We start from the raw sequence: 25,437 nt of genomic DNA on the forward strand, positions 1-25,437 counted from the left end.
GATTAGTGCAAATGCACAAGGTCAAGGGTTCCCCTCAGGGCCCTCCCAACCTTCGAAATGATCTTTTTTTGCAAAAATTCGGCATTCACAATGGAGGAGCCTCGAGAATCTAAACACAACAATATAGAGGGACAAATCCTGATCAACAATCCAGACAAACCCTCTTCTATTTCCGAGAGATCACTTCAGAGCAAGATTAATGATAACTAGGTATATGAGATTATTTCTTGTATTGGCAGTGTAGGATCTTTACTCGCAATTATTGGAGTCCCACGAGCTTATAATGGAAAGGCCTTGCCGGACTGGCCTTGGGGAATCAATATCAACTCCGTCGTATCATGGCTACCCCAGATCTACAACGCTTTGACACTGGCCACTATAGCCATCTGTATTAGCCAATCGAAGTGGGTGAATTTTACTCGCAACAAGCAGAAATGATCAGAATTCAACATGTTCGACGCTGCAAGCAGGGGCGCTCTTGGGTCCATGACGTTTCTATGGAGCGGTACCCATATTAGGTCGGTTTTAATTGATTCCTGCGTATTCAAAGTTTATCTCGCCCTAACTTCTGTAGACAATATGCTTCACTTGGGGCTGTGGTTACTATTATTGCTATTGGCGTCGGGCCATTCATTCAGCAGATGCCGACAATTCAAAATAACTTGGTTCTATCGAACACCCCTGCATCAGTGGCTCGGGCGCAATCATATGTACCACCTCTTGACTCCGATGTTGGAAATGGCTCTCTACCCGCTCCCAAGTTAATGGCTGCAGTCTACGGGACTGCCTTTTCCTGCCCCGACACGGACTGTTCATCAGTTGCGTATAATGTCTCTTATCCTGTGCTGAAGCCTTCGTGCTCAACTGGGGACTGCGATATTTCTGATCTTACGACAGTGGCTCTTTGTGTTGCGTGCGACGATATTTCGCATGTTTTATCAAGAAAACCGTTTCCAATGTCTAGCGTAAACTGTTCGGCAGAGTCGAATTTATACGACTATTACTCTCTACCTAATGGTTTTAATGCCACAATTTTTGATGGCGATTACACAAAAAATGGGAATGGGAATTCAGATGCTGCGGTAATCAAGACAGATACTGGGTATGCTTCCCAGAAAAATTGAGGTCAATGGCTGGCTTAAAGGACTTTGGAAACAGTCCATTCCTGGACTTCACTGTTATAAAGAAAGGAGCCAATCAGACTACATCAGAAGGTGTTGCGGAGCTGTGCAATCTATACTGGTGCCTGAAAACTATGTCTGTTAGCATGGAAACAAACCAACGGAGAGAGGAAACACTGTCAACTCATCTGGATTCTGGTGAGCAGTTTGAAATTGAGCCATACAGCTACCTAATGCTCCAAATGCCCAACAAAACCACACAGGCGTTCACTATTGTTTCGGACAATATTTTCGAAAGGTGGCTTGAGGAGAAAATCCGGATTGATACTTTTGGCATGATGGTCTGTCCTACTACTACCAGTGGCGAGGTTGTTCAAACCTTTAACGAAAGCGCCGGCGAGTTTGCCAGTCTTCTGATTTAGTCAACCTCCTCACAAACTTTCTTCAACAACATTGCCACAGGTGTTACCACATATGTACGTGAAGTCGGCGAATAGAACCAGATGCTCGGGGCAGAGTTAAAAAAAGAATACAACAATTCAGATACCTCCGAGTCGAGTAATTCTTCTTATAAGATTCTGAAAGAGCTTCCCACTGGAACATATCCCAGTCAGGCAAATGGGACATTGTGGCAGACCGAGACGCAGATCGAGGTACGCTGGGGCTGGATTGCACTGCCCGCGGTGTTGACAGTTGCTACCATCGGGTTCCTCATCATGACGATGGTGACAACCAAGAATAGCAAGGTGGATGCGTGGAAGCTGTCCAATATGCCATTTTTCTGCTTTCCGTCGGACCGCGATATCCAAGACGAACTTCGCCGTGCACAGGACCCTATGAGAATGGAATATTTAAGCAGAAATGTGTTAGTAAAGCTGGTGAAGAGTGAAAATCAGGATTGGCAGCTCACGAGACAATGACCGACGGAACCATATGATATCCATAATGATGAGATTTCAGATAATTGATCTATATTGACATCTTTACATTTGATAGTCTTGGCTTGACCCACACTCGCTTATACATCGTAAGGCTTAGCTTTTCTAAAATCATCGAATAGGATGATAGCGAAAATCAAGGGTGGCTTGTTTTGTAATATAATATTATACTACAGATCGTGAGAGGAAGATCGGGCACTGAGATTTAATTAGAGGCCAAAGTCAAAATAAAATTCATTAGACTACTTTATGCATTAAACTAAGTCGTGCTTCTCAGATTATAAGTTAAGGAACGTCAGTCATAACCAAAACCCAGACCAAATGACATCACTTCTTCTGCCAAGGTACAGGATTTAGGAACAGATTATGGTAAACAAAAACTTCATCACCGGGGCATTCACGCAAGCCTGTAACCTAAAAAGAATACAGTACTTCTTTTTCCACTTTGCGTTTTCTTTGTGTAAATCAACTTTCCGCCTGTTTCTCTGAAAAATCTCAACTACCTCTCAATACTTGAGCCGATTAGATTAGAGCCCATGCAACGACAACCGCTGGCAACAGACCAGCAATCGATCTCTGGAACTGAGAAGAGGCAGCGTTGAAAGCTGCGGTAGTAGAAGCTGGAGCAGGTGCGGTAGAAGAGGTAGCAGCCGGTGCAGCTGTGGTTTCAGGTGAAACTCCAGTGGGAGCTGGGGTCTCCTCGGGAGCGAGAGAGGTTGTGTTCTCGGGAGATACTCCAGTGGGAGCTGGAGAACTCTCAGGTGCAGGCGAGGTATTCTCGGGAGCTGAGCTTGGAGGAGGAACTACAACGCTGGTGCTCTGCGGGGGAGCGGTTGGCTGAGTGCATCCTTCAGTGCAGGTAATCACCGAGGTGACGATGATGGTGCTAGTCTGAGTCACGGGTTGGCTGACGACAGATGTTCCACTCGTGATAGTAGTCCATTCAACTATTGAGAAAAAGTTAGCTTTGATCATACATAGGTTTAGGTTTTATACATACCTGGGCAAGTAGTCGTTGTGTAAGTGGTAGTAATTGTGACTGGAGGCGAAGACGAACTGCTAGCTGGCGGTGGTGGGACTGCTGTGGTCTCAGTGGTGCACGGAGTCGAGGTTGCTGGAGGAGAGACCACAGTTGTGGTGTCTGTCTCACATGGAGTGCTGGTTGGTGGAGGAACAGTTGTAGTATCAGTATCACATGGAGTGCTGGTTGGTGGAGGAACAGTTGTAGTATCAGTATCACATGGAGTGCTGGTTGGTGTAGGAACAGTTGTAGTATCAGTCTCGCATGGAGTGCTAGTTGGTGGAGGAACAGTTGTAGTATCAGTATCACATGGAGTGCTGGTTGGTCGAGGAACAGTTGTAGTATCAGTATCACATGGAGTGCTGGTTGGTGTAGGAACAGTTGTAGTATCAGTATCACATGGAGTGCTGGTTGGTGTAGGAACAGTTGTAGTATCAGTCTCGCATGGAGTGCTAGTTGGTGGAGGAACAGTTGTAGTATCAGTCTCGCATGGAGTGCTGGTTGGTGGAGGAACAGTTGTAGTATCAGTATCACATGGAGTGCTGGTTGGTGTAGGAACAGTTGTAGTATCAGTCTCGCACGGAGTGCTAGTTGGTGGAGGTGGAGCGGTTGTGGTATCGGTATCACACGGAGTACTAGTTGGCGGTGGCGGGGAAGCAGTAGTACTTGTAGTATCACACGGAGTGCTAGTTGGTGGAGGTGGAGGAGCAGTTGTTGTATCAGTCTCGCATGGAGTACTAGTTGGCGGTGGCGGGGGAGCAGTTGTACTAGTAGTATCACATGGAGTGGTAGTAGGAGGAGGCCGAGGATTATGATGGTGATCCTTTCCACCACGAACTACGACTCGATTCTGGCCAACAGGCTGTCTTGGAATCAGACTACCAGAGGCCAGACTAGCGGCACACAGCAAAAGAACCGAGATACCACGCATCCTGTCTTACAAACGAGAGGTAGGATGCTAAGATAAGAGTTATGAATACCCTTGGTATGTGTACCTTGGGAGAAGAAAGACAAACAGGAACCGTAGCGAGAGAGTTCCTAATAAATATTAATAAACGGACTAGAAAGAGGGAGAAATACGAGGGTAAGAGATGACTTTATACATCAGTTCCCAGGGTACAGAGGATCCTCCATCCTTGGGGGAGGCTTGATATCCTGTTTTCATGGCTCAATTGGCTCGTCCCGATTTGGATGGTGCGAGAGTCAGTCCGTTGGAGTACGCTGTTGTACCCACAAAAGACCATGCTCAAGAGTGGCATCTTGGCTTGGAAAGCTAACTAGACCTGGCATGGGCAGGACCCAGAGAATAGAGAATTCTACATCCCGTGTATAACAGATGGCTGGAGCTGGGCAGAAATGGGTCGTGATGTAGGGCCAAAGCTAGTATCAGAGCACAAACCCGGTTGGCTCAGCGACGAGTACTTGGTAATAGCCAATGATAGGATTTTCAGGTTCAAAGTAGTTTCTGGTTCGTCGATGGAAGCACCGGGATACATGATACCAAACTCAATGTGTTCAAAGACCGACGCTTAAGTGGAACAGCGATCTAGACGACCCGATGGTGCAGATGTGGGCCCAGCAATATGCGTAGCGGGAGCGGACTCACTGATAGCTCATCCTCCGGCGGAGAGCCATGTTGGGGGCTGGTAGGCGGGGGATACATGACATGGATTATGGGGGTGGACACCAGGTATAGTCCGTATTGGTTTCCAAGTCCCACTACCAGCCTCTGCCGTCAGCAACAGCTCGGTAACAGGTAAGAAAATGAAAACGAAAATGAAAATGAAATCCAATTCGAGCTCAATTAGGAACATCCGTCATGGGACTAAACCAAAGGTGTAAAATTCGAACTCAGACAGAGATAAGATAGGTTTCATGAGTTGTTGGGCGACTAGTATTTTGTGGGGAAACCTCACGAATGAAAAGCGTCACGGCAATGGCGCCCCCGGTACTTAGGTTCATACCCGACTCTCTCACTGGTAATATGACACACCACATTCTATAGGTATTCTTTTTTCTTCCGCGAAATAACAGAACGCCTAATTTCCCACCGAGCGAGACATCTTTTTTTCTCGAAATAGCCTGGACAGACTATGGTATCCGTGCAATGGACTAGAACCATGGCAGAAGCAACGTTGTATGCTTTTCAGGGTCCTGAAAGTGGGCCATGATGCATGCCACGAGTTTCTGTAATCTCCATTTTTGCCCCCCAGCAATTCTTCGATTGCCCTGACAATAATCAGGGTCAATTGCAGCAAACCCAGGGCTCACAATGTTTACCCGGGAAGTCAATTGGGTATAGCGACCCAGTGCCTTGAAGTGGCCCATGCAGGTAACGTTACATGACAGAATCCCCTGACAGTCTCGCCAAAAGAGTAAAACCTGGCCCAGAGACAACTAAGACGTCCAAGACGCGCGAAAGTGGAAATCTTTTCGTGGAACAGCCCAGTTAACCCAGTTCAACTACGCTAACGCACGCCGTTGCAGGGAAGTTCCCGAGTGGGGCCCGCTATTGGTGCGATAGGGTGCGATAGGTGCGGTGAGATATAGTGCTGCCCAGGTCTTCTAGTAGAGGGATCAAAGCTCATGATGTCAGTGGTACAGGAATCCTGCATCTTCGTGATTTGGTTTTTTTATTTATTTATTTATTATTTCCTTTGTTATTGTGACTCTTCATTTACTCTTTTATGGGGTCTGCCACCATCTGGCACCACTTGTCATGTCTCGGAATGGACCTGGGGATCCATGGTTACTCCCCCGCCTCCCCCCGTGTAGGTAAGAATCTCACCAATTCAAGGGCATAAATTACTGGAGAGCATCGAGAACTGTACTAGTGACACCCAGCAGTTTCTTCAATTTATCAGAAAACTGATCGCGGGAGGGGCGGGGCTGCCTGGATCATCATATCTCAGATCGGCTTTCCTACTTGCTCCTATGGAACAGCTATGGACGCTAGTTGCATCGGATAATTAATCAATTGTACATGCCACTGTAAACATTCATTCATCAGAAAGCGAGGAAAGAGGGAAATCGGGGCTAGAGAGAGCCAGGGTTCGCGTGAGGGGTCACTTCAAGGCCCAAGGAAGTATACGATACGGTCTTAGTTATTTAGGGAAGAGAATAACATCTCTAGTCTTTCTACGGTCTCAAACTCTCCAAAACCACCTGACTATAAAGGAACTCACTTGATAAAACTCGTATTCGTAGAGATTTACTATACATGTCTCAAGCCTCAAAGTCAAGCTCTCCGCTGGGGAGAATAGATTACGCCCTAAATATAGCCTCACGACGTGGCGGAAGGTCCGCCGCGCTCTAACGCCAAAGGGGCATTATGAGATATCACTCTCCGGCTAACTAGCCGAACTTCCCGAAAGAAGGCGTCATTTTCATTTCAAAGAAAAAAAATTCATGTCTTTCTTTTTTAAACAGGGAACTTATCTAGTCATCATCATCGTCGGAGCCACTACCCCATCCTGTCTCGTAGGTTTCCCTAATCTCGCCTAGCCCATTGATCATGTTCTCCCGTTCCTCGACTGATAACAGACGTGCTGTGGAAGACTCGATAGCCTTGATTCTTTCGGCTGTCCGGGTCGAAGCGGTCAATGCGGAGAATACGCTAAGCCCTTCGTTGGCCTGGGGGATTTGGTAGAGGCCGTGCGGGAAACTGTCAAGAATTGGGAGTCGAAGTGACGTGTGATAGCTGCGTAATTTTCCAGATGAGTCAATGAAGTGAGACAATAATCCTCGACAGAAAAACATACCTTTGAAGCATTGCTTCGGAGTTGTAAAGTCGGAGTTTACGTAGGTGCCCAAGATCATCTTGCGTTGAATCAGTAGACCTTTCTCGCTCGTCCCCTCGAGTCACCTGGACTTGGTTGAAAATATGCGCATTGTCACTTTTCCCATCCCCGTAAGTGAAATCGATGTCAAACTCGGTTTCCGGCTTAGGCCTTTGATTATCTTCCGTGGGTTTCTGCTCATTCTTGTTATCTTGGTAACTAAAAGTCGATTGTAGCTCGAAGATAGTGTGTCTGCCATCATCACCAGACAATGAGGCTTCAAAGTCGTGGTAAGGACGTATTCGTGATGGCAACGTCACCGTCTCCAGGGCAGAGCTGATTAAAGCAGTGGTCTGCCAATGGGACTGGCGATCCAGATTGATATAGCTTGGAAGTCTCTGGGGAATATCGATGATAGGTACGTATAGAGTAGACTGTGGCGAGATGGTGTACAAAGATTTGGCCTTGTTAACATCTTTCTTCAATTGTTTGTGCTTCATATAGTGTTAGCTCTTCATCAATTCTTTCGAAAAGGGCTGGCAAAATATACCCGTTGAACCCTTTGGCCGTCCTCAATGGCCCACACCCAGATACTCTTCTTGCCATACTCATCTCTTAGTCGTTCAATATACCGACCTGCAAAGCCGCCCCAGGCATCGTCAGCCCCCGTGAAGATCTGAAGTGCTCGCAATTGATCGCATTCTTCAAGAAAGGGTCTCACGTCCCGGTCCAGCAGGTCGTGTTCTTTATCGAGATCTGCGAACAGTTCTTCGCCAACATTCCAGTCCTCGAAAGGCATCATCTGGGAGTTCAACTCATACTCATTCAGCTGCACGATGGACCGAGGATGGTAGAAGACTCTGTTGTAGTCAGACCAGTAGCGTACTGTCTCTGATGTTAAGCGAGGTGCAGGAGTGCCCAAATCTAAGCTCTTCTGATAATCACTCGGTATAATCGGTTCTTGCTTTTGAACAATTTCAGTCCCATCCCTAAACCATTGTAAGTTGGGTGACCCTTCATTAGTCTTGAAGAAATATGTGAAGACTTACCAAAGACCCTGTCCGCTTGCTGCCTCTTCGGACATCTCGTAAAGTGCATTGTACTTGCGAAGAGTACCAAATCCGCCTTTTAGGTCATAAATGATGGTTCTAGGAGTGTATGTTTCTGAGCCATCGGCTCCAACACCTGGGCGGAAATGAACATCATGATCTATTTCAGACTCTTCCTTCTCGTTGTAAGTGAAATATGATTCCTATTTCTATATTAGGCGATAGAGTACAATGGCAGACAATGTAAAGTACCTACCTGGAGGTTCCAGAAATGCGTTGCCAGATAGTTAGCCCTCTGGCCGAGTTGCAAAGTAACAATCTCATGCATCCTCACTGAAATGAGACAGGCGTAGCTTTTTGATAGATCCTCCTGTACAACTGTCGGGCCGCTCGAATGTTTTGGAATCTGATGCCGCACAGATTAGTGATTCTCCCCGCTAATCCCAATTAGACATGTTCCACACGTGATGATAGCCCCGTGATAGTCGGGCAGTACTAACTGTAATAGGGAAAGCGCACCGTGTCCACGGCAACAGTCACCTGACACGCACGAAAAGGGCAATAAACAACGGTCGTGTGGGTGCGTCACATCCCCCAAATTCCAACGGTGATTTTCTCCCGTGAACCACCATTGTGCCGGCCCAGCACCCATGACTGCTTGACACTAACTGACCGACAGTACATAATTTCGACACCGCGCGAGATGGATTCTCCAACGCGTCCAATTCTCAGCCCTTCCAAGGTCCTTAATCAAGTATCGCCGGACCGTATGAATCAACAAAACATTTCCGCGTCCCCCTCTCTCCCCTCCGACCTCTTCAATATCCACCACAAAGGCAATAAGGGAGTCTCAGAAGTGCAAGCCAAAGTGGCATTTCTCAACAGTCTCTCCCGAGGGAGTCCCGGTGCCCAAGCACAAGCAGCAACAAATCATGCCGCGTTACAACGGGCAATCCTTGGCCGGGAGGAAGCGGAATCCGCCCTCACGACAGTTCAAGAAGAACTTTCTGAAGCACAATCACGAGAACGCCGTATCAGCGAGCGACTCGAATCATTATTAGAAGAGCTACACGGCACTAAAGAACGCCAAGCGCACGAACGATCGATTTTCGAGAAAGAAATCCGGAAAGCCAGGAAAGAAGCGTTCCGAGCGGGATCTACACTAGTCAATCTGCAAGAAGAATTAAAACACGCCAAGTCGGAATCAAAAGCCTTGAAATATGAGGTCTCTGCCGAGCGGGAATCCAAGGATAAAGCGAAACAAGAAGCCTTCGAACGCGCATACGCACTTGCCGGCCTTACTGAAGAACTTGAGGTTCTTAAGGGAAAGTTACGATCAATGGAGGCATCCAACCACTCGAATAAACTGGAGGTGCGCGCCCACGAGATCCGCAAGGAAGACTTTGGCAGATTATCCTTGGCCGAGGGTGATCTTGCGTTCTTGACAACCCCCCGTCGCCCAAAGCGAGCGGCTACGGACTCGATAAGATCATTTTCTCAAGAGGGAGAGTTGGAAGAAGTTGCAGAGGCCACACCCCCGAAACGCCAACGCCTATCCGAAGTTAATTCTCCGGTCAAGGATTCGCCCACAACAACGATTACTCCTGCCTCGGAAACCGGCGATGAAACAGTTGATGATCTTAAAGATGAACTCCACTTTGAGCGTCGCCGACGGATTGAAGCGGAGGATATGATTCACTACATGAATATTGAGTGCCAGTTTGAGCAATGTTCGTGCCGAATCGCTGAGCGCGATGGCCGCCGCTATATATACGATGCCGAATATTTCGAGAAGTTTCAAAAACCTCAATTAGAAGCAAAAGCAAAAATTGAGGCAAAGGAACAAGCGAGATTGGTTGCGCAAGCCCAGGCGGATGAAGAGGAAGCTCGACGAGTGGAAGCAGAGGCTCAGGCCCAAGCAGAAGCCCAGGCTGAAGCTGAGGCGAAGGAAACTCGACGCGCCCAAGCAGAAGCTCAGGCGCAGGCAGAGGCAGCGGAAGCGGCAGCTCGACGAGCCGAGGTGGAAGCCCAAGCGCGGGCAAAGGCAGAGGCGGAAGCAGCTCGACGAGCTCAAGCAGAAGCTCAAGCGCGGGCAGATGCAGAAGCAGAGCAAGCAGCCCAGCGGGCCCAAGCAGAAGAACAGTCAAGGCGAGCAGCAGAAGAAGCGGAAGCAGAGGCCATTCGAAGAGCCCGTATTTCTCACCCTGCTCCTCAATCCAGCCACACACCATCCGTCGAGCCCCCGGCAACCATCGCACGTCAACACGAACTTAGTATGGCAGTGCAGGTGAAGCCAGAGCCAACAGAACCTCCCGAGCGCATGCCTATTCCCGAGGAGCCCTTGGTGACATTCTCGCCAGAGACGGGCACCTTCAAGACGTTCCCATCGCCCATTCGCGACAATGCTAGACCTCCGCCTCCACCCCGACGTGACGACAACGACAACCTCTTGTCGCCCACGCCTAAAAACCAATCAGTTCGCTCTCTTCACGGATGGAGAGAATCTGCTTCCTCAACTCAGAATCGCGAGTCTTTCACCCCATCCGAAGAGCCTCGATCATCCAGAATGTCCCACCGTGAATCACAGTCAGAAAAACCTGCTGCTGCCAGAAGCCAGCCTCGTGAATATATCGAAGAGCGACCAGCAAGGACTCGTGATAGAGTTGATCATCCCTCCCACTCAACCACTAAGCGGGTTCCTCTCCGTGAGGCCATTGACTCCCAGAGCTTGCCTTCATTTCTCCCCGATCAACCCATCAACCGCGAAGAGGCCCTCGCACAGATCAGAGCCCGACGTGGCCGCGCCCGTAGCAAGGTGAGATCAGTAAGCGCCAATGAAGTGACCGGCCGCGCTGCTGGATCAACTGGCAGCACCGCCACAACACCTGGTCGGGGTCCACGACGCATCCCTAACCTCCAAACGAACACTTCAAGAAGTGAAAATGACTTGGGCGAGCGTCGGGACATGAGCGCTCCAATCCGTATGTTTCGGCGGTGATCTGATTCGGTCCAATAAGATTTTCGTCTTGCGTGTATGAATTCTCATGTCTTCTGTTTACTTTTTAATGTCCTGTTCAGCCGGTTCTTGTCTTTACTCTTCTGCAAAATACCCCGGCGCATATTGCATCTAATGATTGATTCAAGGCTTTCTTGACTTTCTTTTTGGAATTTGTTTTCATCATTATCTAGCAACTTCTCTCTTTGCATGGCGCTGCAATAATTATATTTTGCTCGTTTTTTAATCATGGCGTTTTTTTTCGAGCATCGCTTTATGCATATTTGCGTGCTTTTTCTTATTCTTTCTCTGGTCATCTTGCCTCTAGCACTCCCAACACTCTTTCAATTTTTCATTTGTTCGCATGAAGCTACTCTAAGTCACAATTTGGTTTCGGTTGAATACTTCTTATACTCAGTTCATATCTTAGAGCCTTATATTGCATGGCATTCTATAATGCCTAGTAGATACGTAAACAATCATTTGCGAAGACACATACATGTACGGGGGATAGTAGTAATCATAGGGGAAAACCCCATTTTCAACATGTCTTTTCAAATGTCTTTCTACCTGTCTTTCCACTCAGTTTTCTATCTATGTAGAGCTTACAGTACAGGTAGCGGTTTCAGAAGCGGTAGAGGTATCTATAGACAGAGAGATTTTCACGATGATCGCTATTGTCGCCTTACACATGCTTTATACAAGAGGTATATGCACCTATACAGATAGGATAATGGGGCCTTCCTACCTGGGCCGCCGCCGCTTTTGAGAGGGTGCTTAGGCTCAGGATCACTGAGTAAACGTCAGCACGGGCTCAGGCTTAGTGACCATGTCATGAATGTCTGATCACGTGACACATGGGAAAGGACATCAGAAAGAGCCTCAGGATCGGGATTCATTATTTCCACATGGCGGATGCACATTCGACAGGGCCACGGAAACCCTCGCGCATACAACGGGCATGCGAGAATTGTCGTACGCGCAAGACCAAATGCAGTGGTCATCAACCGTGTCAGGGATGTGATCAACTCGGTCGTGAATGTGTTTTTGAGCCGGTAAAGCCGCGCGGGCGGCCCAGACGGCGGCCTCTCCACTATGCCACACCAAATGCCATACTGGAACCTAGAAAGGCTGCCACAGAGCCCAGGTCTGCTTCAACTCATATCATACCTAAAAAACCCGAGCTATACAATAAACACATGGAAGTGAGAAAAGGAATTGTTGCTACTAACCCCAACACGGGCGCATTTCAATACTACGGTATGCTCCGACTTGCATCTCTACATCTACACTATTTTCCTCGCCACTTATCGTGAACTACAGGCCTGTCGTCGCATTTTTGCTTTGTACAGAGAATTTACCAACGTTTAAAGAAAAAGAGAAACAACAGCAGGCCAGGAGTGTTACTCTCCACGCAGCCAAGAGTGCTACCAGAGGGGCTGGACAAATGGGGTATGCAGAACTTCATATTCTCAAACGAAGGTCGCCGTGACGCTGTGGTTGAATCGGACTTCTTTCCCCAAGAACTGGGAGAGGAGCTGATTCGAGGCTTTTTCAAATATATTCATCCTCAAGCCCCGATTCTGGATTACTCGGTCGTCCTGCATGATTGGAAGGAGATCTCTAAGAATCCTGATAACTGTGTGAGTTCAGATGGTCGGCGGATCATCCAGATGGTGCTGGCTATTGGAGCATGCGTGCTGTGTTCTCAGAAAAACGAAGATTCAGGATTTCTAGAGAAATGGTCAAAGATTCTCTCCAAGCGGGCAGACGCTGGCGTAAAATACTTCGAAGACCCGACTGTAGGCGGAATTCAGGTTCTGGTACTTAAAGTAAGTGGTTTTACCTCGACCAATTAACTTGCTATGCTGAACAATACACGAACAGACCCTATATGCTTTGCAAATCATGAAAGCGAATGAAGCGTTTATGTATGTCGGCCATGCTGCCCGCAGCGTCCTTGCACTGGGTCTAAACCGACAGCAAGTTGTCCACGCGGATCCTCAAACAACCTACCATCTCAAAATATTGTTCTGGTCGATTTATATCTACGAGCGAATGTCGGCCTTGATGACGGGACGGCCTTCTTGTCTTCAGGAGAATCAAATTGATATCACTCTACCGGAAGACATCTTGACTCAGCTGCCATCGACAGAGGTTACTACTGACTGTGCTTGGATCCGAGCGATGGCAGAGTTATCGCGCATTGCCGACAAGATACTCACCCTCATATGCTCGACTGTCACCAGCTCCGGCGATATTGAACATGTCCAACACTTTATGGATGAGTGCAAAGCTGCCATGGAAGCTATGAAGGAGCGTCTGCCAGCTTCCTTGCACTTCTTCAATCCGGAGATGCCAATTGGCACAAACTCACAGGAAATCCAGCGCTCACACCTCGGCTTCACCTACTATCTGATCTCAATGGTACTGTATCGCCCGAGTCTTGTGTACTCTAGTCTCTTTGAATCTCCATCAAAGGCACAAGAGAGTACCGCTCATGCATTGGATATCTTAAGTTCAATCGACATTGCAATGCAGTCAGCGCGGAATTTGATTCAGCTTGCTTATACCGTCTATTTCCATCGCTTTCCAGACATCAAGCAGGATCGGATTATTGTCACGTACTTGGTCTACGCGTGTGCGACCTTGCTATACGACGTTTTGGTACCCGGCTCTGATATCGGATATGCCCGTGACGCGTTCGGAAGCGTCGACGATGCCATTCAATGTCTGGAACAAGTCGTCAACATCGGAACAACAACGGGGAAAAACGTGAGTCTGGAGATCATGAAAGTAGCCAAAGAGGCCTGGACGGCGGCCGGATATAATCTTGATTCCCACGTGGATTTTATCGAGGATTTCCCATGGCTTGTGTAAGTGCGTGTTCAAACATGAGAACTGATCTTCCATTAACTGGAACTTCTGTGATAGTGACGATATAACCGACGAACTTCCGCCCGCTGATAATGATGGGTTCAACTCAGCATTCTTCGCTCTGCACGAATCTTTGGACTTTATGACCGTATCCCCTCATTTCCCCGATTTACCACCGGTGCCGAGCTTTGAGGCCGATGCTCCACTTACACTCGGTGAACATATCTCCCATCGCACTAAACCGTGAGCCTATAAAATTCCTGACTGATTGTCGTGTCTTATCTGGCCATAATCTCTTTCTGCTATCCCTGCTTCTCACCTCACAATGAGACAGGGCTTAATGTGAAAACCTTTCCCCCCTTTTCCCCTCGACGGTACGAGCCTTAAGAGCTGCATGTAGGTACCACGAACTTGTAAATGTGGGGACATATGGTCTAAACCCCAATTCAATATGTGAGGTGCCCTGGAAAAGAAGGCTGCTGTGTCTGTCATTGTATCCCACAGAGAAATACTCACCCTAACAGTTCAACTACATCAACATGATCCTAAAATGATGAAACAAAATTGGAAGGGAAACCCCCAAAATAGAAAGATTCATTCATCTATCGTCTAAAATTTTTTTTTATCTGGTGTTTGGATGAATTTATTTACTTTCCTCTGGAATGTGCGCAACGACCTCAATTTCCACCCTCATATCGTCCTCTCCAAGTCTTGGCACTCCGATGACCGTCCAGATGGGGTTGTGGTTAGGACACCACTTCTTGAAGTTCTGCACCATAGCATCTATAGCCTCATTGTTGATAGGTACGTGGTACGAGACAACACGGAAAACCTGGTCCCAACCCTTGCCGCCGGCGTCTTTCAAGTTCAGCTCAACATTTTCGAAGGCTTGGTCAATCTGGGCGTTGATTTCGCGGTGGATGACGCCAGTCTCCGGGTTCCAGCCTCCTATGTAAACATTAGCAAGTGAACCATAGTATATTTAGGGTTTGGGGCTGTTCTCACCCTGACCGGCGCATTCAATGCGGTCACCAATGCGCACAGCCTGGCTGTACTGGTACTGCTTCTGGTTGCGCTCGCCAACACCTTTGTATGCGTAGTAGGTCAAGTGAGACATTTTGACTGGGGTATTGTTTTGAAATGACAATGATAATAGTTGGAAGCTAAAAGTTGAAAGATGCGATTGTAGCTGGAGAAAGCTACAGAGTTGATTGGGGATGATTGAGATAGTGCTTCCCGGATATGAGCTTTATATGCCTCGTGGATTTTGCCTGGAACCTGACTTGATATCACCTCATCGTTGATATTACTCAATCATTGACTTAATAATACCACCTAGAATCTTCTTATCCAAACCGCGTAATTTTTAGTATCATTTACGACGGCGGCGATGGCCCGGATATTATTAGCCAATCAAATGGCATAAATAAGTTCCGAAGTGGAGGCGGACCCCAGAACCTGCGGATATAACCACCAACCAAATTTAGTCTTTGCATCCGAGAATGCCTTGTGTATAGTATCGATCTAATCTGGCATGCTGATTGGCTCGGCCTTGAAGTTTCAAATAATATACAGTAGATCGCCCGTCTCAATTAGCCGATGCTTGTTTTCATCTATACATTCCGAGATGGATACAGTACACTAACAAGTCGCTCAAACTTGACCAGAAAGTGTCAAGCAACGCATTCCAATGTTCTAATCGCTTAAGGAACTGTAATCCTTGTATGCCAGTAGTTTCAACATCCATAGCGCCCGCAATGCCTCGTATTTGTGAAAATACTAAGAAAGCTTATACGCACCTCCCCCGTGTACAAGGATGGGGATTTCTCCACACTCACTATCTAGATATCTAACAACAATTTAAAGTATAAATCTTGCGTGGTTTTTCGCTATCTGAACTCTTTATCCGATCTTATCCTGCCTAATCTCGGGGTTCGACCAGTATTACCAACCACTTTGGCCGAGATAAACTAGTTCGGTATAACTGTAAAGCAATGGTTCTTTTATTATCTTTCCTGTTATCATTACTTTGAGAGGCTTGTTCCGGTTCCGATATGGGCAATAGATGCTCATATGATATAAATTCTACGCTGTCCCTGTTCTAGAGTGAAAACGAATCCTCAACTATACCCCACTCTTCGCAGAGTTTCTTCCGTGCCATCATCCTTCCTTGAATTCCAGGCACTATCGTTGTTATCATCATCATAATCATCATCATCATCATAATCATCATCATCATCATAATCATCATCATCATAATCATCATCATCATAATCATCGCCACGGACATAATGCTTGTAGAAAGTGAAAAGAAAATGGATGAGACAGACGGACCCCTCTGCCCAGAGAAGGGCATCGGGGCTATGAAAGCTGTCGATATCGATGCCTTTCGTTTGGCAGATATGGGATATGCACAGGACATGACTCGCAACTTCTCCACTCTTTCAATACTGGGTATAAGTTTCACACTCACAAGTTCCTGGTTTGGCTTTTCCGTCTCCCTGGTTACCGGTCTGAGTTCTGGAGGCACGGTTGTCAGTGTTTGGGTTATTCCGCTCATGGCCTTCATCTCCGGTGCGGTGGCAGTTACACTATCCGAGTTGGCCAGTTCCATGCCCAATGCTGGCGGTCAGTACTTCTGGACGACACAATTGGCGCCGAAAAAGTATGCCAATGGGCTGGCTTTCCTGTGTGGTTGGGTGTCTTGGGTAGCTGCGATTTTCACCACTGCGAGCAGTGCCTTGGGACTTGGGACGCTCTTAGTGGGAGTTTGGCAGTTAACACACCCGGACTTGTTAGTTTCTCGTCTTTTCATTTCACTTCAATCTCATCCCCCATCTTTCCTATCTTCGCCCCCTCCCCAAACACTTTCTGTTTGCTAACTGAGATACGATGGTTCTCATAGTGTCCCCCAAGCATGGCATAGCGTTGTGGGATACCTCGTCGCCAATCTGTTCTGCTCTCTCTTCAACTGTGTCGGGCAGCTGTTGCCCACCATCGCCACGGTATCCATGTATATCTCGCTAGTCTCCTTCCTTGTGGTCCTCATAACCGTGCCTGCCACATCAGGCTCTTACAGCGATCCCAAGTTCGTGTTTGCTACCTTTACAAACTCCACCGGCTGGTCATCCAGCAGACTTGCCTTCCTGGTGGGATTGATCAATCCAAATTGGCTTTTCGTTTGCCTCGATGCGGCCACGCATATGGCCGAAGAAGTGAAAAGCCCTGAAAAGATCATTCCTAAAGCCATCATGAGCACTGTTGCCGTGGGATTCATAACTTCTTGGGTATTTTGTCTCGTCATGTTTTTCAGCATCACCGACCTTGAAGCCCTCCTCACCACATCGACCGGCGTTCCAATTCTGGAGCTCTTCTACCAGTCTCTCAAGAGCAGAATTGGTGCCGCTGTCCTGGGTGCCCTGATTTTGGCTACTGGTTTCCGATGCCAAGTAGCGTCTCAGACCTGGTAGTCTCGTCTCTGCTGGTCTTTCGCCCGTGATGGAGGCCTAACAGGTCACAAATACCTGGGAAAGATCCATCCCACACTACAAGTGCCCCTGAAAGCGCACATTGTCAGCACTTTTTTGTTTCCCTCCTCTCGGCCTTATACCTTGGCTCTTCGGAGGCGTTTAACAGCTTTGTGACTGCTTGCATTGTCCTATTATATATCTCGTATTCCATTCCTGTCATCTGTCTACTTATCAAGGGCCGGAATAACCTCGCTCGTGGTTCATTTTGGATGGGGAACATTGGTTTGATCAGTAACTGGATTTTGCTTGCCTGGACTGTTATCACCCTTGTGGTGTACTCGTTCCCTGCTGCCTACCCTGTAACTCCCAGTAGTAAGTGATTCCTTTATCTTTATCTTTAGTCTTGTTCCATGATGAACTTTCATTGACCAGCAACTTACAAGTATAAACTACGTCGCTGCTGCTTATGGTGGTGTCGCTATAGTCATTGCAGTGGACTGGCTGGTCCGAGGGAAATATGTACATCGACGTATATTGGCAGAGGAGCCATCAAGCGATTGAAATATTGACCTTCTATCTATCGGCGCCCGAAAACAGTGTGGAATGTCATGAAAGGGTGTCTTGCAGGGCTCTATATCGCAAATGGACATAATTGGAAATGAAAGTCATGTTAGAGCTTTCTTAAAGCATGAGAAACCCAGGCAGTGCGGCCAGTGTCCGTCACAGCCACATGCCCGAGGCAACCTGAAGACTTCACCCTCTCGACCTAATATCATACACATGTGAGAAGTTCTAATATGGGAACCTAGCTTAAAGCCTTGCAAGAGAATTCTAATATTTCTAACTAATACACAGCACTAGGCCAGTCATTGTAGTATTCATCCGGGTATTGGTAGGGTCCATAATTGACTTTGCCACCACGATCGTTGGACGCGAATGGAATACCAGCCTTCACACGAGTCACCAAGTCCTAGGGAGGTAAATAGCAATTAGTCTTAGAACAACATAACATAGCATAACATAGAAAGTATAAAACACAACGAACCGGATTGTAGATAAATGGTCGAGCAAATGTAATTAGATCAATCTGGTCAGTTTTGACCAGCCCGTCGGCTTCGGCGACGGTGTACTCGTGGTTCACCATGAGCATAGTCTTACTGCCCGGGCATTTGATCAAAGAAGCGAATTGCTTCATAGGTTCGTAGTTTGGCGGAAGTTCCTTGCCTTCGGGCCTTGGATTAGACTTGAAATAGTCGTCCTGGTTTCTTCCTACATCACACCCGCGCCGCGAAAGATTGATGAACGCCAAGTCACGCTTCATCAGCTCTTTGATGTAGTACGTATATGTCTCGGTAAATTCTTCGTAAGAGACCACAGAGTCATTGTAGTCATCAGATGGGCAGATCTTGATGCCTACAAACCGCGGGCTCCAAACAGAGAGGATCGCATCAAGGACTTCGAGGGGGAATCTGCACCGATTTTCCGGTGAGCCTCCATACGCGTCGGTCCGAGCATTGGAGTGGCTAAAATATATCAGTGATGTGGTTGCAGGCTATGAGAAGATGAGATACTACTCACGAACACAAGAAATTGTGCAAGAGATAGCCACTATAACACCAGTCGATTAGTACTATAGCCAATTAACGATACATGCCAACGATCTTACCCTTGCGACAAGAGCTCAACCCCATCAAATCCAGCCTCTTTTGCCAAAGAGACCGACTGCTGGAATTGCTCAACAATGATCTTGGGATCCTCGATTTCGGTAATGTTCTCAGTATGGCCCTGTTAAAAGCATTCAATCAGAAAAGCCGATCAGAAAAAATCTCCTTGATTTGCCAAGTCATACTGGGACCCCTTCTAGTGTTCGGAATTTGCCACCCTTTGCTCTGATCTTAGATGGAGCTAGAACCGGATACCCGGTCTCCTTGAGCATCGGCATGTTTTCATTTTGAATTCGACCTGTGGGGAATTATTTGAGCTGTCGTCCTCGCTAGATCTTCTTTCGAGATTTGTTCTCGATGTCAGACATTACTTACCAGGATGCCAGGGCTGGAAGAAAATCTTGCCCCCTTCGCGATGCACCTCATCAGTCACCACTTCCAAGCTGCCGCATGACTGCTATCATACATTACCGGCGCGTACGGCCATTCTGCACCGTGAGGCGAGATAAATGTGCCCTCGGCAATGATAAGCCCGACGCCATCATGAGCTCGCTCGGCATAATGCTTCACCGATGACTGAGTGGGCTTGTTTCCATCGATGCAGCGATTGCGCGTCATAGATCCCATGCAGATACGATTGCGTAAAGGAATCGTATCGCCGAGTGTTGTGGGTTGCAAGATGTGCGACATTGTCGTTGACCAATGATTCTTTGATATTTCGAGGGTATACAGGAGTTGAAGGAGAGGGGAAACCAACCAGGTATATAAGCCCTTCGGCTTTTTCCATTCCATAACTCAAGGCCCAGTGTGTTCAATGCTGACCCACTCATCAGGCGAGGGAATATAGATTCCACAACTTTGACCCACTGGTCGTAATTAGATGTATCGGAAATACAATTACCGACGCCCAGGTATATTTTGTAACATCTGCAAAGCAATATTTCTCCAGGGTTGTGGTCTTTAGGTATTTGGGAAGAGAGCAAAACTCGAATACAATAATTTTATCACCACAGCCAGTACAGACAGAAATATATGCGGCGTGGTCACCGGTCGTTTCAGCATGATAAAAAGGTTAAATGCCCCGGTGTCGGTACCGAAGCAAAATCAGTCTTGTTGGAGCAGCTTTTACCAAGGTGCTTTGTGACTTCAGAGCTTTTTTTCTTTCTAGGGATCCCCGCATTCTTATCTCCTTATCCTGCATCTCTTACCTATCTGTACCCCCCAAAACCGCTATAGGTACTTACAATGCCACCGACCGCTCCACTGGGGACAAAGCCGACTGAATGTGTGTCTTGTTTTGAGCGCAAGGTACGATGTGACACAACTGTGGTTGGGGTCCCCTGCACTCGATACCTCACTAAATACCGAGGTGACTCCTGTACGTTGTCGGAGCGTGGAGCAAACCGGTTAGTTAGAACCATATGTTAACTTACAATTGTACTTATCAACTGAGATAAGTATGGAGAGCCTGTAAGCGTAGTTGAATAAATATAGATGAAATTGTCTCACCGGCATGCTGTGACAGTGTTAATTTCGATGATATCAGGGTAAGGGGGCGCCGCAATCTACTTATGATCTTCAATTGCCTTATAGTTGTGCAAACAAAAATATTTAAGGAGCCCAATCTCTTAAGTGGCTACTCCTATATCGCAAAATGAGACAGTAACCACAGCAGATTTCATCCTATAGGAAGATTCCCCCTTAATACCCGGCAGTGCATCAGTTGATATCTATCCAACCGACCATGCTAATAGGTACTAGCTCTATTCCGCAGCTATAAGGAGACAGCATCGCGGATACAAGACACGGCGAGTGGAATACTGTAGAATAGTAATGTCAATAAAGTTGGCTCCACTATACATTTGCCTCCCAGCTAGAGGTGAAAAAAAAACAAGATTAACCGTCACATTGATGACGCCAGCCTTTCGTTGAGGGGAGAACAGTCAAGAGTGCTATGTGAACGATTACATTTGATTAGGGCTAGCGTAGTGCATTTTATTGAGGCGAGCTGCTGACTTGGCTGCTCCCGCACTTTGCTCAGGGCGTGCTCAGTTTTACTCAGTGAGCAGAAAGCGGCAAGGGGAGAGCACCAAAGCGGAAAGGAAAACCAAAACTTTGCCAGACATTATCCGGTATATACAATGTACAGAAAGTAAAAACACATAGCCACCATACATAGACCGACTATCCTGTACATAAATGATAAATCAAGACAACCAGATAAGCGCAGATGAGTATCATGACAAAGAGTCAAGAATGAAAAAGGAAAATGGGAAAAAGATGAGGGCCATGAAAGAAGCTGTGGACAAGTCTACAATATGGAGATACCGCAGCACCGTATGCGAGCGCTATCAACATACGCCGAGCGTCCCCACCAAAGCGAGACAAGCTCCTCGACAAAAATCCTATCAGTAGCGCTCCACACATCAAGACCCATCTCAGCCATATCAGCAACAGTAATTGTAATCGGATCTTCACCATCATGATCATGATCATGACCATTTGACTCTGATCCAGAATGCCTTCGAGATGAACCACCCCTCGACCGTTGCCGCAATAAAGGTGTCTCTCCATCATCACCGGTAATAGACTGTCTCGAATTAGAAAGAGACATATCCATCTCCTCCTCGGCAGTATCATCAAGATAAGGGACCTCATTATACTCCATTTCACCATCATTATCATGTCTCGCAATGGCACCAGCAAGCGTATAAAAGATCTGAGTAGTAAGACGACGGAAGTAAGCTACCAGTGCAACTTCGGGGGGTTCCTGTGCCGAGCCATCGATATGATTCGGGCCCCTCCGAGTAGTAGAATTAGGAAGAGAAGCAGGAGCAGGAGCAGAATAAGCGAGACTTTCCACGCTTGCCAGAAGTCGGGCGTCTTGTTCTATTTGTTGTTCCTCTTCTTCTTGTGAGAGTCCGTCGCGGTTTTCACCTGCAGACGCCCACCATATAAATGATGTATATGCTAATCTTGTCCAAGAGACTGTTTCAACAATCGAACTTGCGGAGTATGTTGATTCGGTGTCGGAGTCGTCTGTATCTGATGTTCTTTCTTGGGTGGATGTGAATTGGCGGAGACCTTTTCGGAGCATTGCGTAACGACGTGCGTCGCGTTGAGTTGCTTTGAGTTGGACTCTTTGGTTCGAGTTGTGCTTTGTGCTTGAGTGGTCTACTAGGTTTATTGTTGGGAATACTCGTTCGGAGGCTTGTTGGGAGTATGTAGGGGGGAGAGTGACGAGGGCATCGTAGAGATCGGGTTTCATGGTTAGGACGCTGTCTGTTGAGCATGCGATCCAGCTTGGGTCTGTCTCTGTGTCGAAGTTTGTTCGCGAGGGGTCGAATGTAGAGAGGAAGGGGATGTCGTGAATGCCGATGTTGAATAGTGGGCGGGGTCGTAGGGGCGGGGTGCGATCTGTTGGTAATGTTTGGAGAAGGGAATTTGGTAGAGATGCGAGTAGCGAGAGGTCATACACTGTTATTAGATCATATTAGCAAGGAGAGCGAATAGTAAGATGTTTTCCAAATAGGTCAAATTACCATAGTTGCATGGCGTATGTACTGGTGCTTCAGTCATGAAGAGAATACGCTTCCTTAACAGAGCTGCCCTGTACAGGGGGAATATGAGAGGACCGAAGCAGTCGAGAAAGTCCGGAAGTGATGAAGCAGGGTGAAAGGGCGTCAAGGCCGGCCTAAACGTCTCTAACACCATTGCGTCGCTGAATGTTCGATTGCGACTGCTCGCTGGTGGCCTATCGCCCGGTCGGAATCGAAGGCTCAAAGGTGACTCGACAGGAGACTCGTTCGCTGAGGACTCAGTGCCTCCAATCTTAAATGCGTCCCAGTAATCGGAAAGTGTTTGTAGATCGTTCCTGTCCGCGGCGTATTTACTATCGGTCGCGATTTAGGTTAGTCGAGTGTTGCCATTGTTCTTGCACGTTAAGTGCAACATACAGTGTCAGCTCCTTTAGCTTCGGAGCATGTCTCCAACTTTTTCCGAGTCTTCCAGAGCTTAGAGGAACTAAGACTCCGATCGCGAACATTCGAGCATTGCGCTCTTCTTCGGCGGCGGGGAGGTTCACGAACGCGCTGATGCCTGCATACTGCCCGTCGACGAAGTACCTAGAAAAAGAACAACGATTAGTTAAAGTTGAAACTGGGTAAGCTTAAGATATAATTATATAACTTACACCAGGTCCTCTCTCACATTGTGTAATCCCGAGGGAAGTGATTTGTATTCCACCACCCCTTCGATGTCAACTATGGGATCGTGTTAGGACAGCTTTGCGCCAGCAGAGGGGTAATCTTGATTTGGTTGGTGAATAGGCTGCTAGATAATAGATATGTTCTTACCTCCTGGTGCAGTTCGTTTCCATGAAACCACATATCTGCACAAGACATCAGTGATGTGCCCCTCCTTCGCCCTCGGAGCTTCTAGGGGGACGATTACTTACCCGGTCCTGATATCGAATGTAATGACGAACAGGGCGGCGATGCCCGGTGGTGATTCCATTGGGGATCGTGAAGGGTCAATACCCAGGGATCTGCTATTAGTATCGGAAGCCTTAATTGCGGAGTGGCAGACACCAGGACGCCATTTAAACAATCGGGGAATCACGGTACGAAGCTGGGGGGATCGAGGAACTTGGAGATTCCGTGGAGCCATGAATAGCCGCGTCGGCTGATAGCTGATATCGGCCTGAGGCAGCATCTTACCCCATCTCTTGAGTCTTGAGTTGATCTGAAGTTCTTCATTATAAAAATGAGATTAATCTTTCTGGATTATAGATACAGGTTTTTTGCATGTTCAGCCCTGGGTTACTCAAACGCTTTCAAGGTGGGGGATGTTACAGGCGAATCCCAGTATATGTCACGGAGCATAGTACAGTACCTACACAAGCTTAATTACCTACTTCAATGTTAGGACTAGTAACAGGTGTCCTTACTTCAAGTTAGTTGTAATTAGGAAAATAGCTTTTAATTAATTCAAATTGAATATAATTATCCCAAGGACTAGACATCTCTTTATTCTAGAAGCTATCGGCTTGCAGGTAACCTCCGATTGGCTTAGCTGTGCAGGACCGTAGATCCACCATTTCCAGTTGGGCAAGTACATCGATGCGAGCGTAAGGAGAAGCTGAACTTCAAGTGTCTCAAGTTGAGCATCCAACATTGAAGTTAGTACGCGCTTGATAATTGCCGCTATACTTGGAAATGCGCAGTTTACTAACTGTGTTCCTTCCCAGATCTTGATCACGCGTCCATATGAATTGAGTTGGAAGCTCCATAAATCAAGTCGCGCACAAAACATCATAGATTTTTGGTGAAATCACAATTGGTCCACAATGCCAGCTGGCTCCGAGTCCCATCCTTATTATCCTCTGGGGGTCAACATCGTCGGCTATGCACCCAACCAAAGCCCCGTTCTTGAGCTGTTAGCATTGGCAAGTGGAGGATGTACGCTCCTTCTCGGCTTGACCTTTGCAGTGGCCAGTCATGTGCGACCAGCGCTTCGCATGGCGGATCGGATTGCCATTCTGTGGTTTGTGCTCTGTATGACCTGTCCTATCTAAGTGTGCTAGGAAGACAATGCTCAACACAGAAAGAATGGAGCTTCCTGAATAAGAAAAACAAGAAGAATAATTGAACTAACATGAATTATTTCAATAGCTGGAACTTTGCACTGTTTCTTCGAGGGGTATTTTATGCTGAACCATAAGCACATGGCTTCAGCTCAGGATCTCTTCGGGCAGCTATGGAAAGAATATGCACTGTCGGATTCTCGATACATGACTTCGGACACCCTGGTCCTGTGTATGGAGACTATCACGGTGGTAAGTACATATCCGCAAGAGCCCTAAGGAAGACTAGACCTAGATCCAGTCCAGACCGGTCCTTCCGACTAGAACTGTATCAACTGCTGACACTGGGTCATTCAGCTCTTGTGGGGCCCACTGTGCTTCGTGGTTGCATATCTGACCGCAACGCGGCATTCCTTGCGCCACCCGTTCCAAATCGTTGTGTGTATGAGCCATCTCTACGGCGATACACTGTACTATGCTACCAGCTTGTTTGACCACTATGTTCACGATCGGCCCTATAGCCGACCGGAGGGGTACTATTTCTGGATCTATTACTTCCTGATGAATTTTATCTGGATTGTAATTCCATTTTGTAAGTTTTTACCACTAGATTGGGAGAGTATTAGCTGATTTGTTTTTTCTCTCTTTTTTTCCCTCCGTTTAGACTATCTTTACCAGAGTATGACTATCCTCTCGACCGCCATAAAGCGACAGCACGAGTCAGCCGATAGGCAGAAGGCGGAGTAGCACACCTCCGTCATAGCCGCATGTGAGTGGACATGGTGGGGAAGATTTTCAATCTCAAACTGGGATGGCACGAATAGTGCTTGTCTCGGTCAAAATCGAGATCGGGGAAGAGGAGGCCCGATCATGACTTCATAAGGAGGAGAGTCAGTATAGATGGAGGGGGATTGGAGAGTAGTAAAAGAACTTGAATAG

General features: G+C 47.3%; 11 protein-coding genes across 11 annotated transcripts; 6 read left to right on the forward strand and 5 right to left on the reverse strand.

Moving 5' to 3' along the window:
* Positions 1 to 450: 450 nt before the first annotated feature.
* N7478_012270 (DUF3176 domain-containing protein) lies at positions 451 to 1,543 on the forward strand (the record flags this gene model as incomplete). The annotated part of the gene is made up of 3 exons (XM_056928484.1): positions 451 to 518; positions 575 to 1,102; positions 1,159 to 1,543. The coding sequence occupies 3 exons, from the start codon at positions 451 to 453 to the stop codon at positions 1,541 to 1,543; spliced, it is 981 nt and encodes a 326-aa protein (XP_056773042.1).
* Positions 1,544 to 1,624: 81 nt separating this feature from the next.
* Positions 1,625 to 2,041, forward strand: N7478_012271 (uncharacterized protein; the record flags this gene model as incomplete). The annotated part of the gene is made up of 1 exon (XM_056928485.1): positions 1,625 to 2,041. The coding sequence occupies one exon, from the start codon at positions 1,625 to 1,627 to the stop codon at positions 2,039 to 2,041; it is 417 nt and encodes a 138-aa protein (XP_056773043.1).
* A 540-nt stretch (positions 2,042 to 2,581) lies between these two features.
* N7478_012272 (uncharacterized protein) lies at positions 2,582 to 4,011 on the reverse strand (the record flags this gene model as incomplete). Its single annotated transcript, XM_056928486.1, has 2 exons — positions 2,582 to 3,006; positions 3,060 to 4,011. 2 exons carry the CDS (start codon positions 4,009 to 4,011, stop codon positions 2,582 to 2,584), a joined length of 1,377 nt encoding a protein of 458 aa, XP_056773044.1.
* A 2,507-nt stretch (positions 4,012 to 6,518) lies between these two features.
* N7478_012273 (misato family protein) lies at positions 6,519 to 8,236 on the reverse strand (the record flags this gene model as incomplete). The annotated part of the gene is made up of 5 exons (XM_056928487.1): positions 6,519 to 6,780; positions 6,842 to 7,353; positions 7,410 to 7,848; positions 7,909 to 8,111; positions 8,165 to 8,236. The coding sequence occupies 5 exons, from the start codon at positions 8,234 to 8,236 to the stop codon at positions 6,519 to 6,521; spliced, it is 1,488 nt and encodes a 495-aa protein (XP_056773045.1).
* Positions 8,237 to 8,611: 375 nt separating this feature from the next.
* Positions 8,612 to 10,906, forward strand: N7478_012274 (uncharacterized protein; the record flags this gene model as incomplete). The annotated part of the gene is made up of 1 exon (XM_056928488.1): positions 8,612 to 10,906. One exon carries the CDS (start codon positions 8,612 to 8,614, stop codon positions 10,904 to 10,906), a length of 2,295 nt encoding a protein of 764 aa, XP_056773046.1.
* A 1,196-nt stretch (positions 10,907 to 12,102) lies between these two features.
* N7478_012275 (fungal specific transcription factor domain-containing protein) lies at positions 12,103 to 14,027 on the forward strand (the record flags this gene model as incomplete). Its single annotated transcript, XM_056928489.1, has 4 exons — positions 12,103 to 12,163; positions 12,338 to 12,735; positions 12,791 to 13,779; positions 13,838 to 14,027. 4 exons carry the CDS (start codon positions 12,103 to 12,105, stop codon positions 14,025 to 14,027), a joined length of 1,638 nt encoding a protein of 545 aa, XP_056773047.1.
* Positions 14,028 to 14,423: 396 nt separating this feature from the next.
* On the reverse strand, positions 14,424 to 14,897 carry N7478_012276 (RidA family protein; the record flags this gene model as incomplete). The annotated part of the gene is made up of 2 exons (XM_056928490.1): positions 14,424 to 14,728; positions 14,786 to 14,897. 2 exons carry the CDS (start codon positions 14,895 to 14,897, stop codon positions 14,424 to 14,426), a joined length of 417 nt encoding a protein of 138 aa, XP_056773048.1.
* Positions 14,898 to 16,071: 1,174 nt separating this feature from the next.
* On the forward strand, positions 16,072 to 17,250 carry N7478_012277 (Choline transport protein; the record flags this gene model as incomplete). The annotated part of the gene is made up of 2 exons (XM_056928491.1): positions 16,072 to 16,574; positions 16,686 to 17,250. 2 exons carry the CDS (start codon positions 16,072 to 16,074, stop codon positions 17,248 to 17,250), a joined length of 1,068 nt encoding a protein of 355 aa, XP_056773049.1.
* An 844-nt stretch (positions 17,251 to 18,094) lies between these two features.
* Positions 18,095 to 19,604, reverse strand: N7478_012278 (Aldolase-type TIM barrel; the record flags this gene model as incomplete). The annotated part of the gene is made up of 7 exons (XM_056928492.1): positions 18,095 to 18,220; positions 18,296 to 18,773; positions 18,829 to 18,858; positions 18,917 to 19,035; positions 19,100 to 19,212; positions 19,290 to 19,357; positions 19,396 to 19,604. 7 exons carry the CDS (start codon positions 19,602 to 19,604, stop codon positions 18,095 to 18,097), a joined length of 1,143 nt encoding a protein of 380 aa, XP_056773050.1.
* A 1,621-nt stretch (positions 19,605 to 21,225) lies between these two features.
* N7478_012279 (uncharacterized protein) lies at positions 21,226 to 23,429 on the reverse strand (the record flags this gene model as incomplete). The annotated part of the gene is made up of 6 exons (XM_056928493.1): positions 21,226 to 22,391; positions 22,457 to 22,806; positions 22,871 to 23,038; positions 23,107 to 23,176; positions 23,270 to 23,304; positions 23,371 to 23,429. The coding sequence occupies 6 exons, from the start codon at positions 23,427 to 23,429 to the stop codon at positions 21,226 to 21,228; spliced, it is 1,848 nt and encodes a 615-aa protein (XP_056773051.1).
* Positions 23,430 to 24,261: 832 nt separating this feature from the next.
* On the forward strand, positions 24,262 to 24,787 carry N7478_012280 (uncharacterized protein; the record flags this gene model as incomplete). Its single annotated transcript, XM_056928494.1, is given in 3 exon segments — positions 24,262 to 24,469; positions 24,587 to 24,750; positions 24,770 to 24,787. 3 exon segments carry the CDS (start codon positions 24,262 to 24,264, stop codon positions 24,785 to 24,787), a joined length of 390 nt encoding a protein of 129 aa, XP_056773052.1.
* Between the last annotated feature and the right edge of the window lie 650 nt (positions 24,788 to 25,437).

This window comes from Penicillium angulare, assembly GCF_028827245.1.
Source record: "Penicillium angulare strain IBT 27051 chromosome Unknown utg000011l_segment0_segment0, whole genome shotgun sequence".
Taxonomy (NCBI): Eukaryota; Fungi; Ascomycota; class Eurotiomycetes; order Eurotiales; family Aspergillaceae; genus Penicillium; species Penicillium angulare.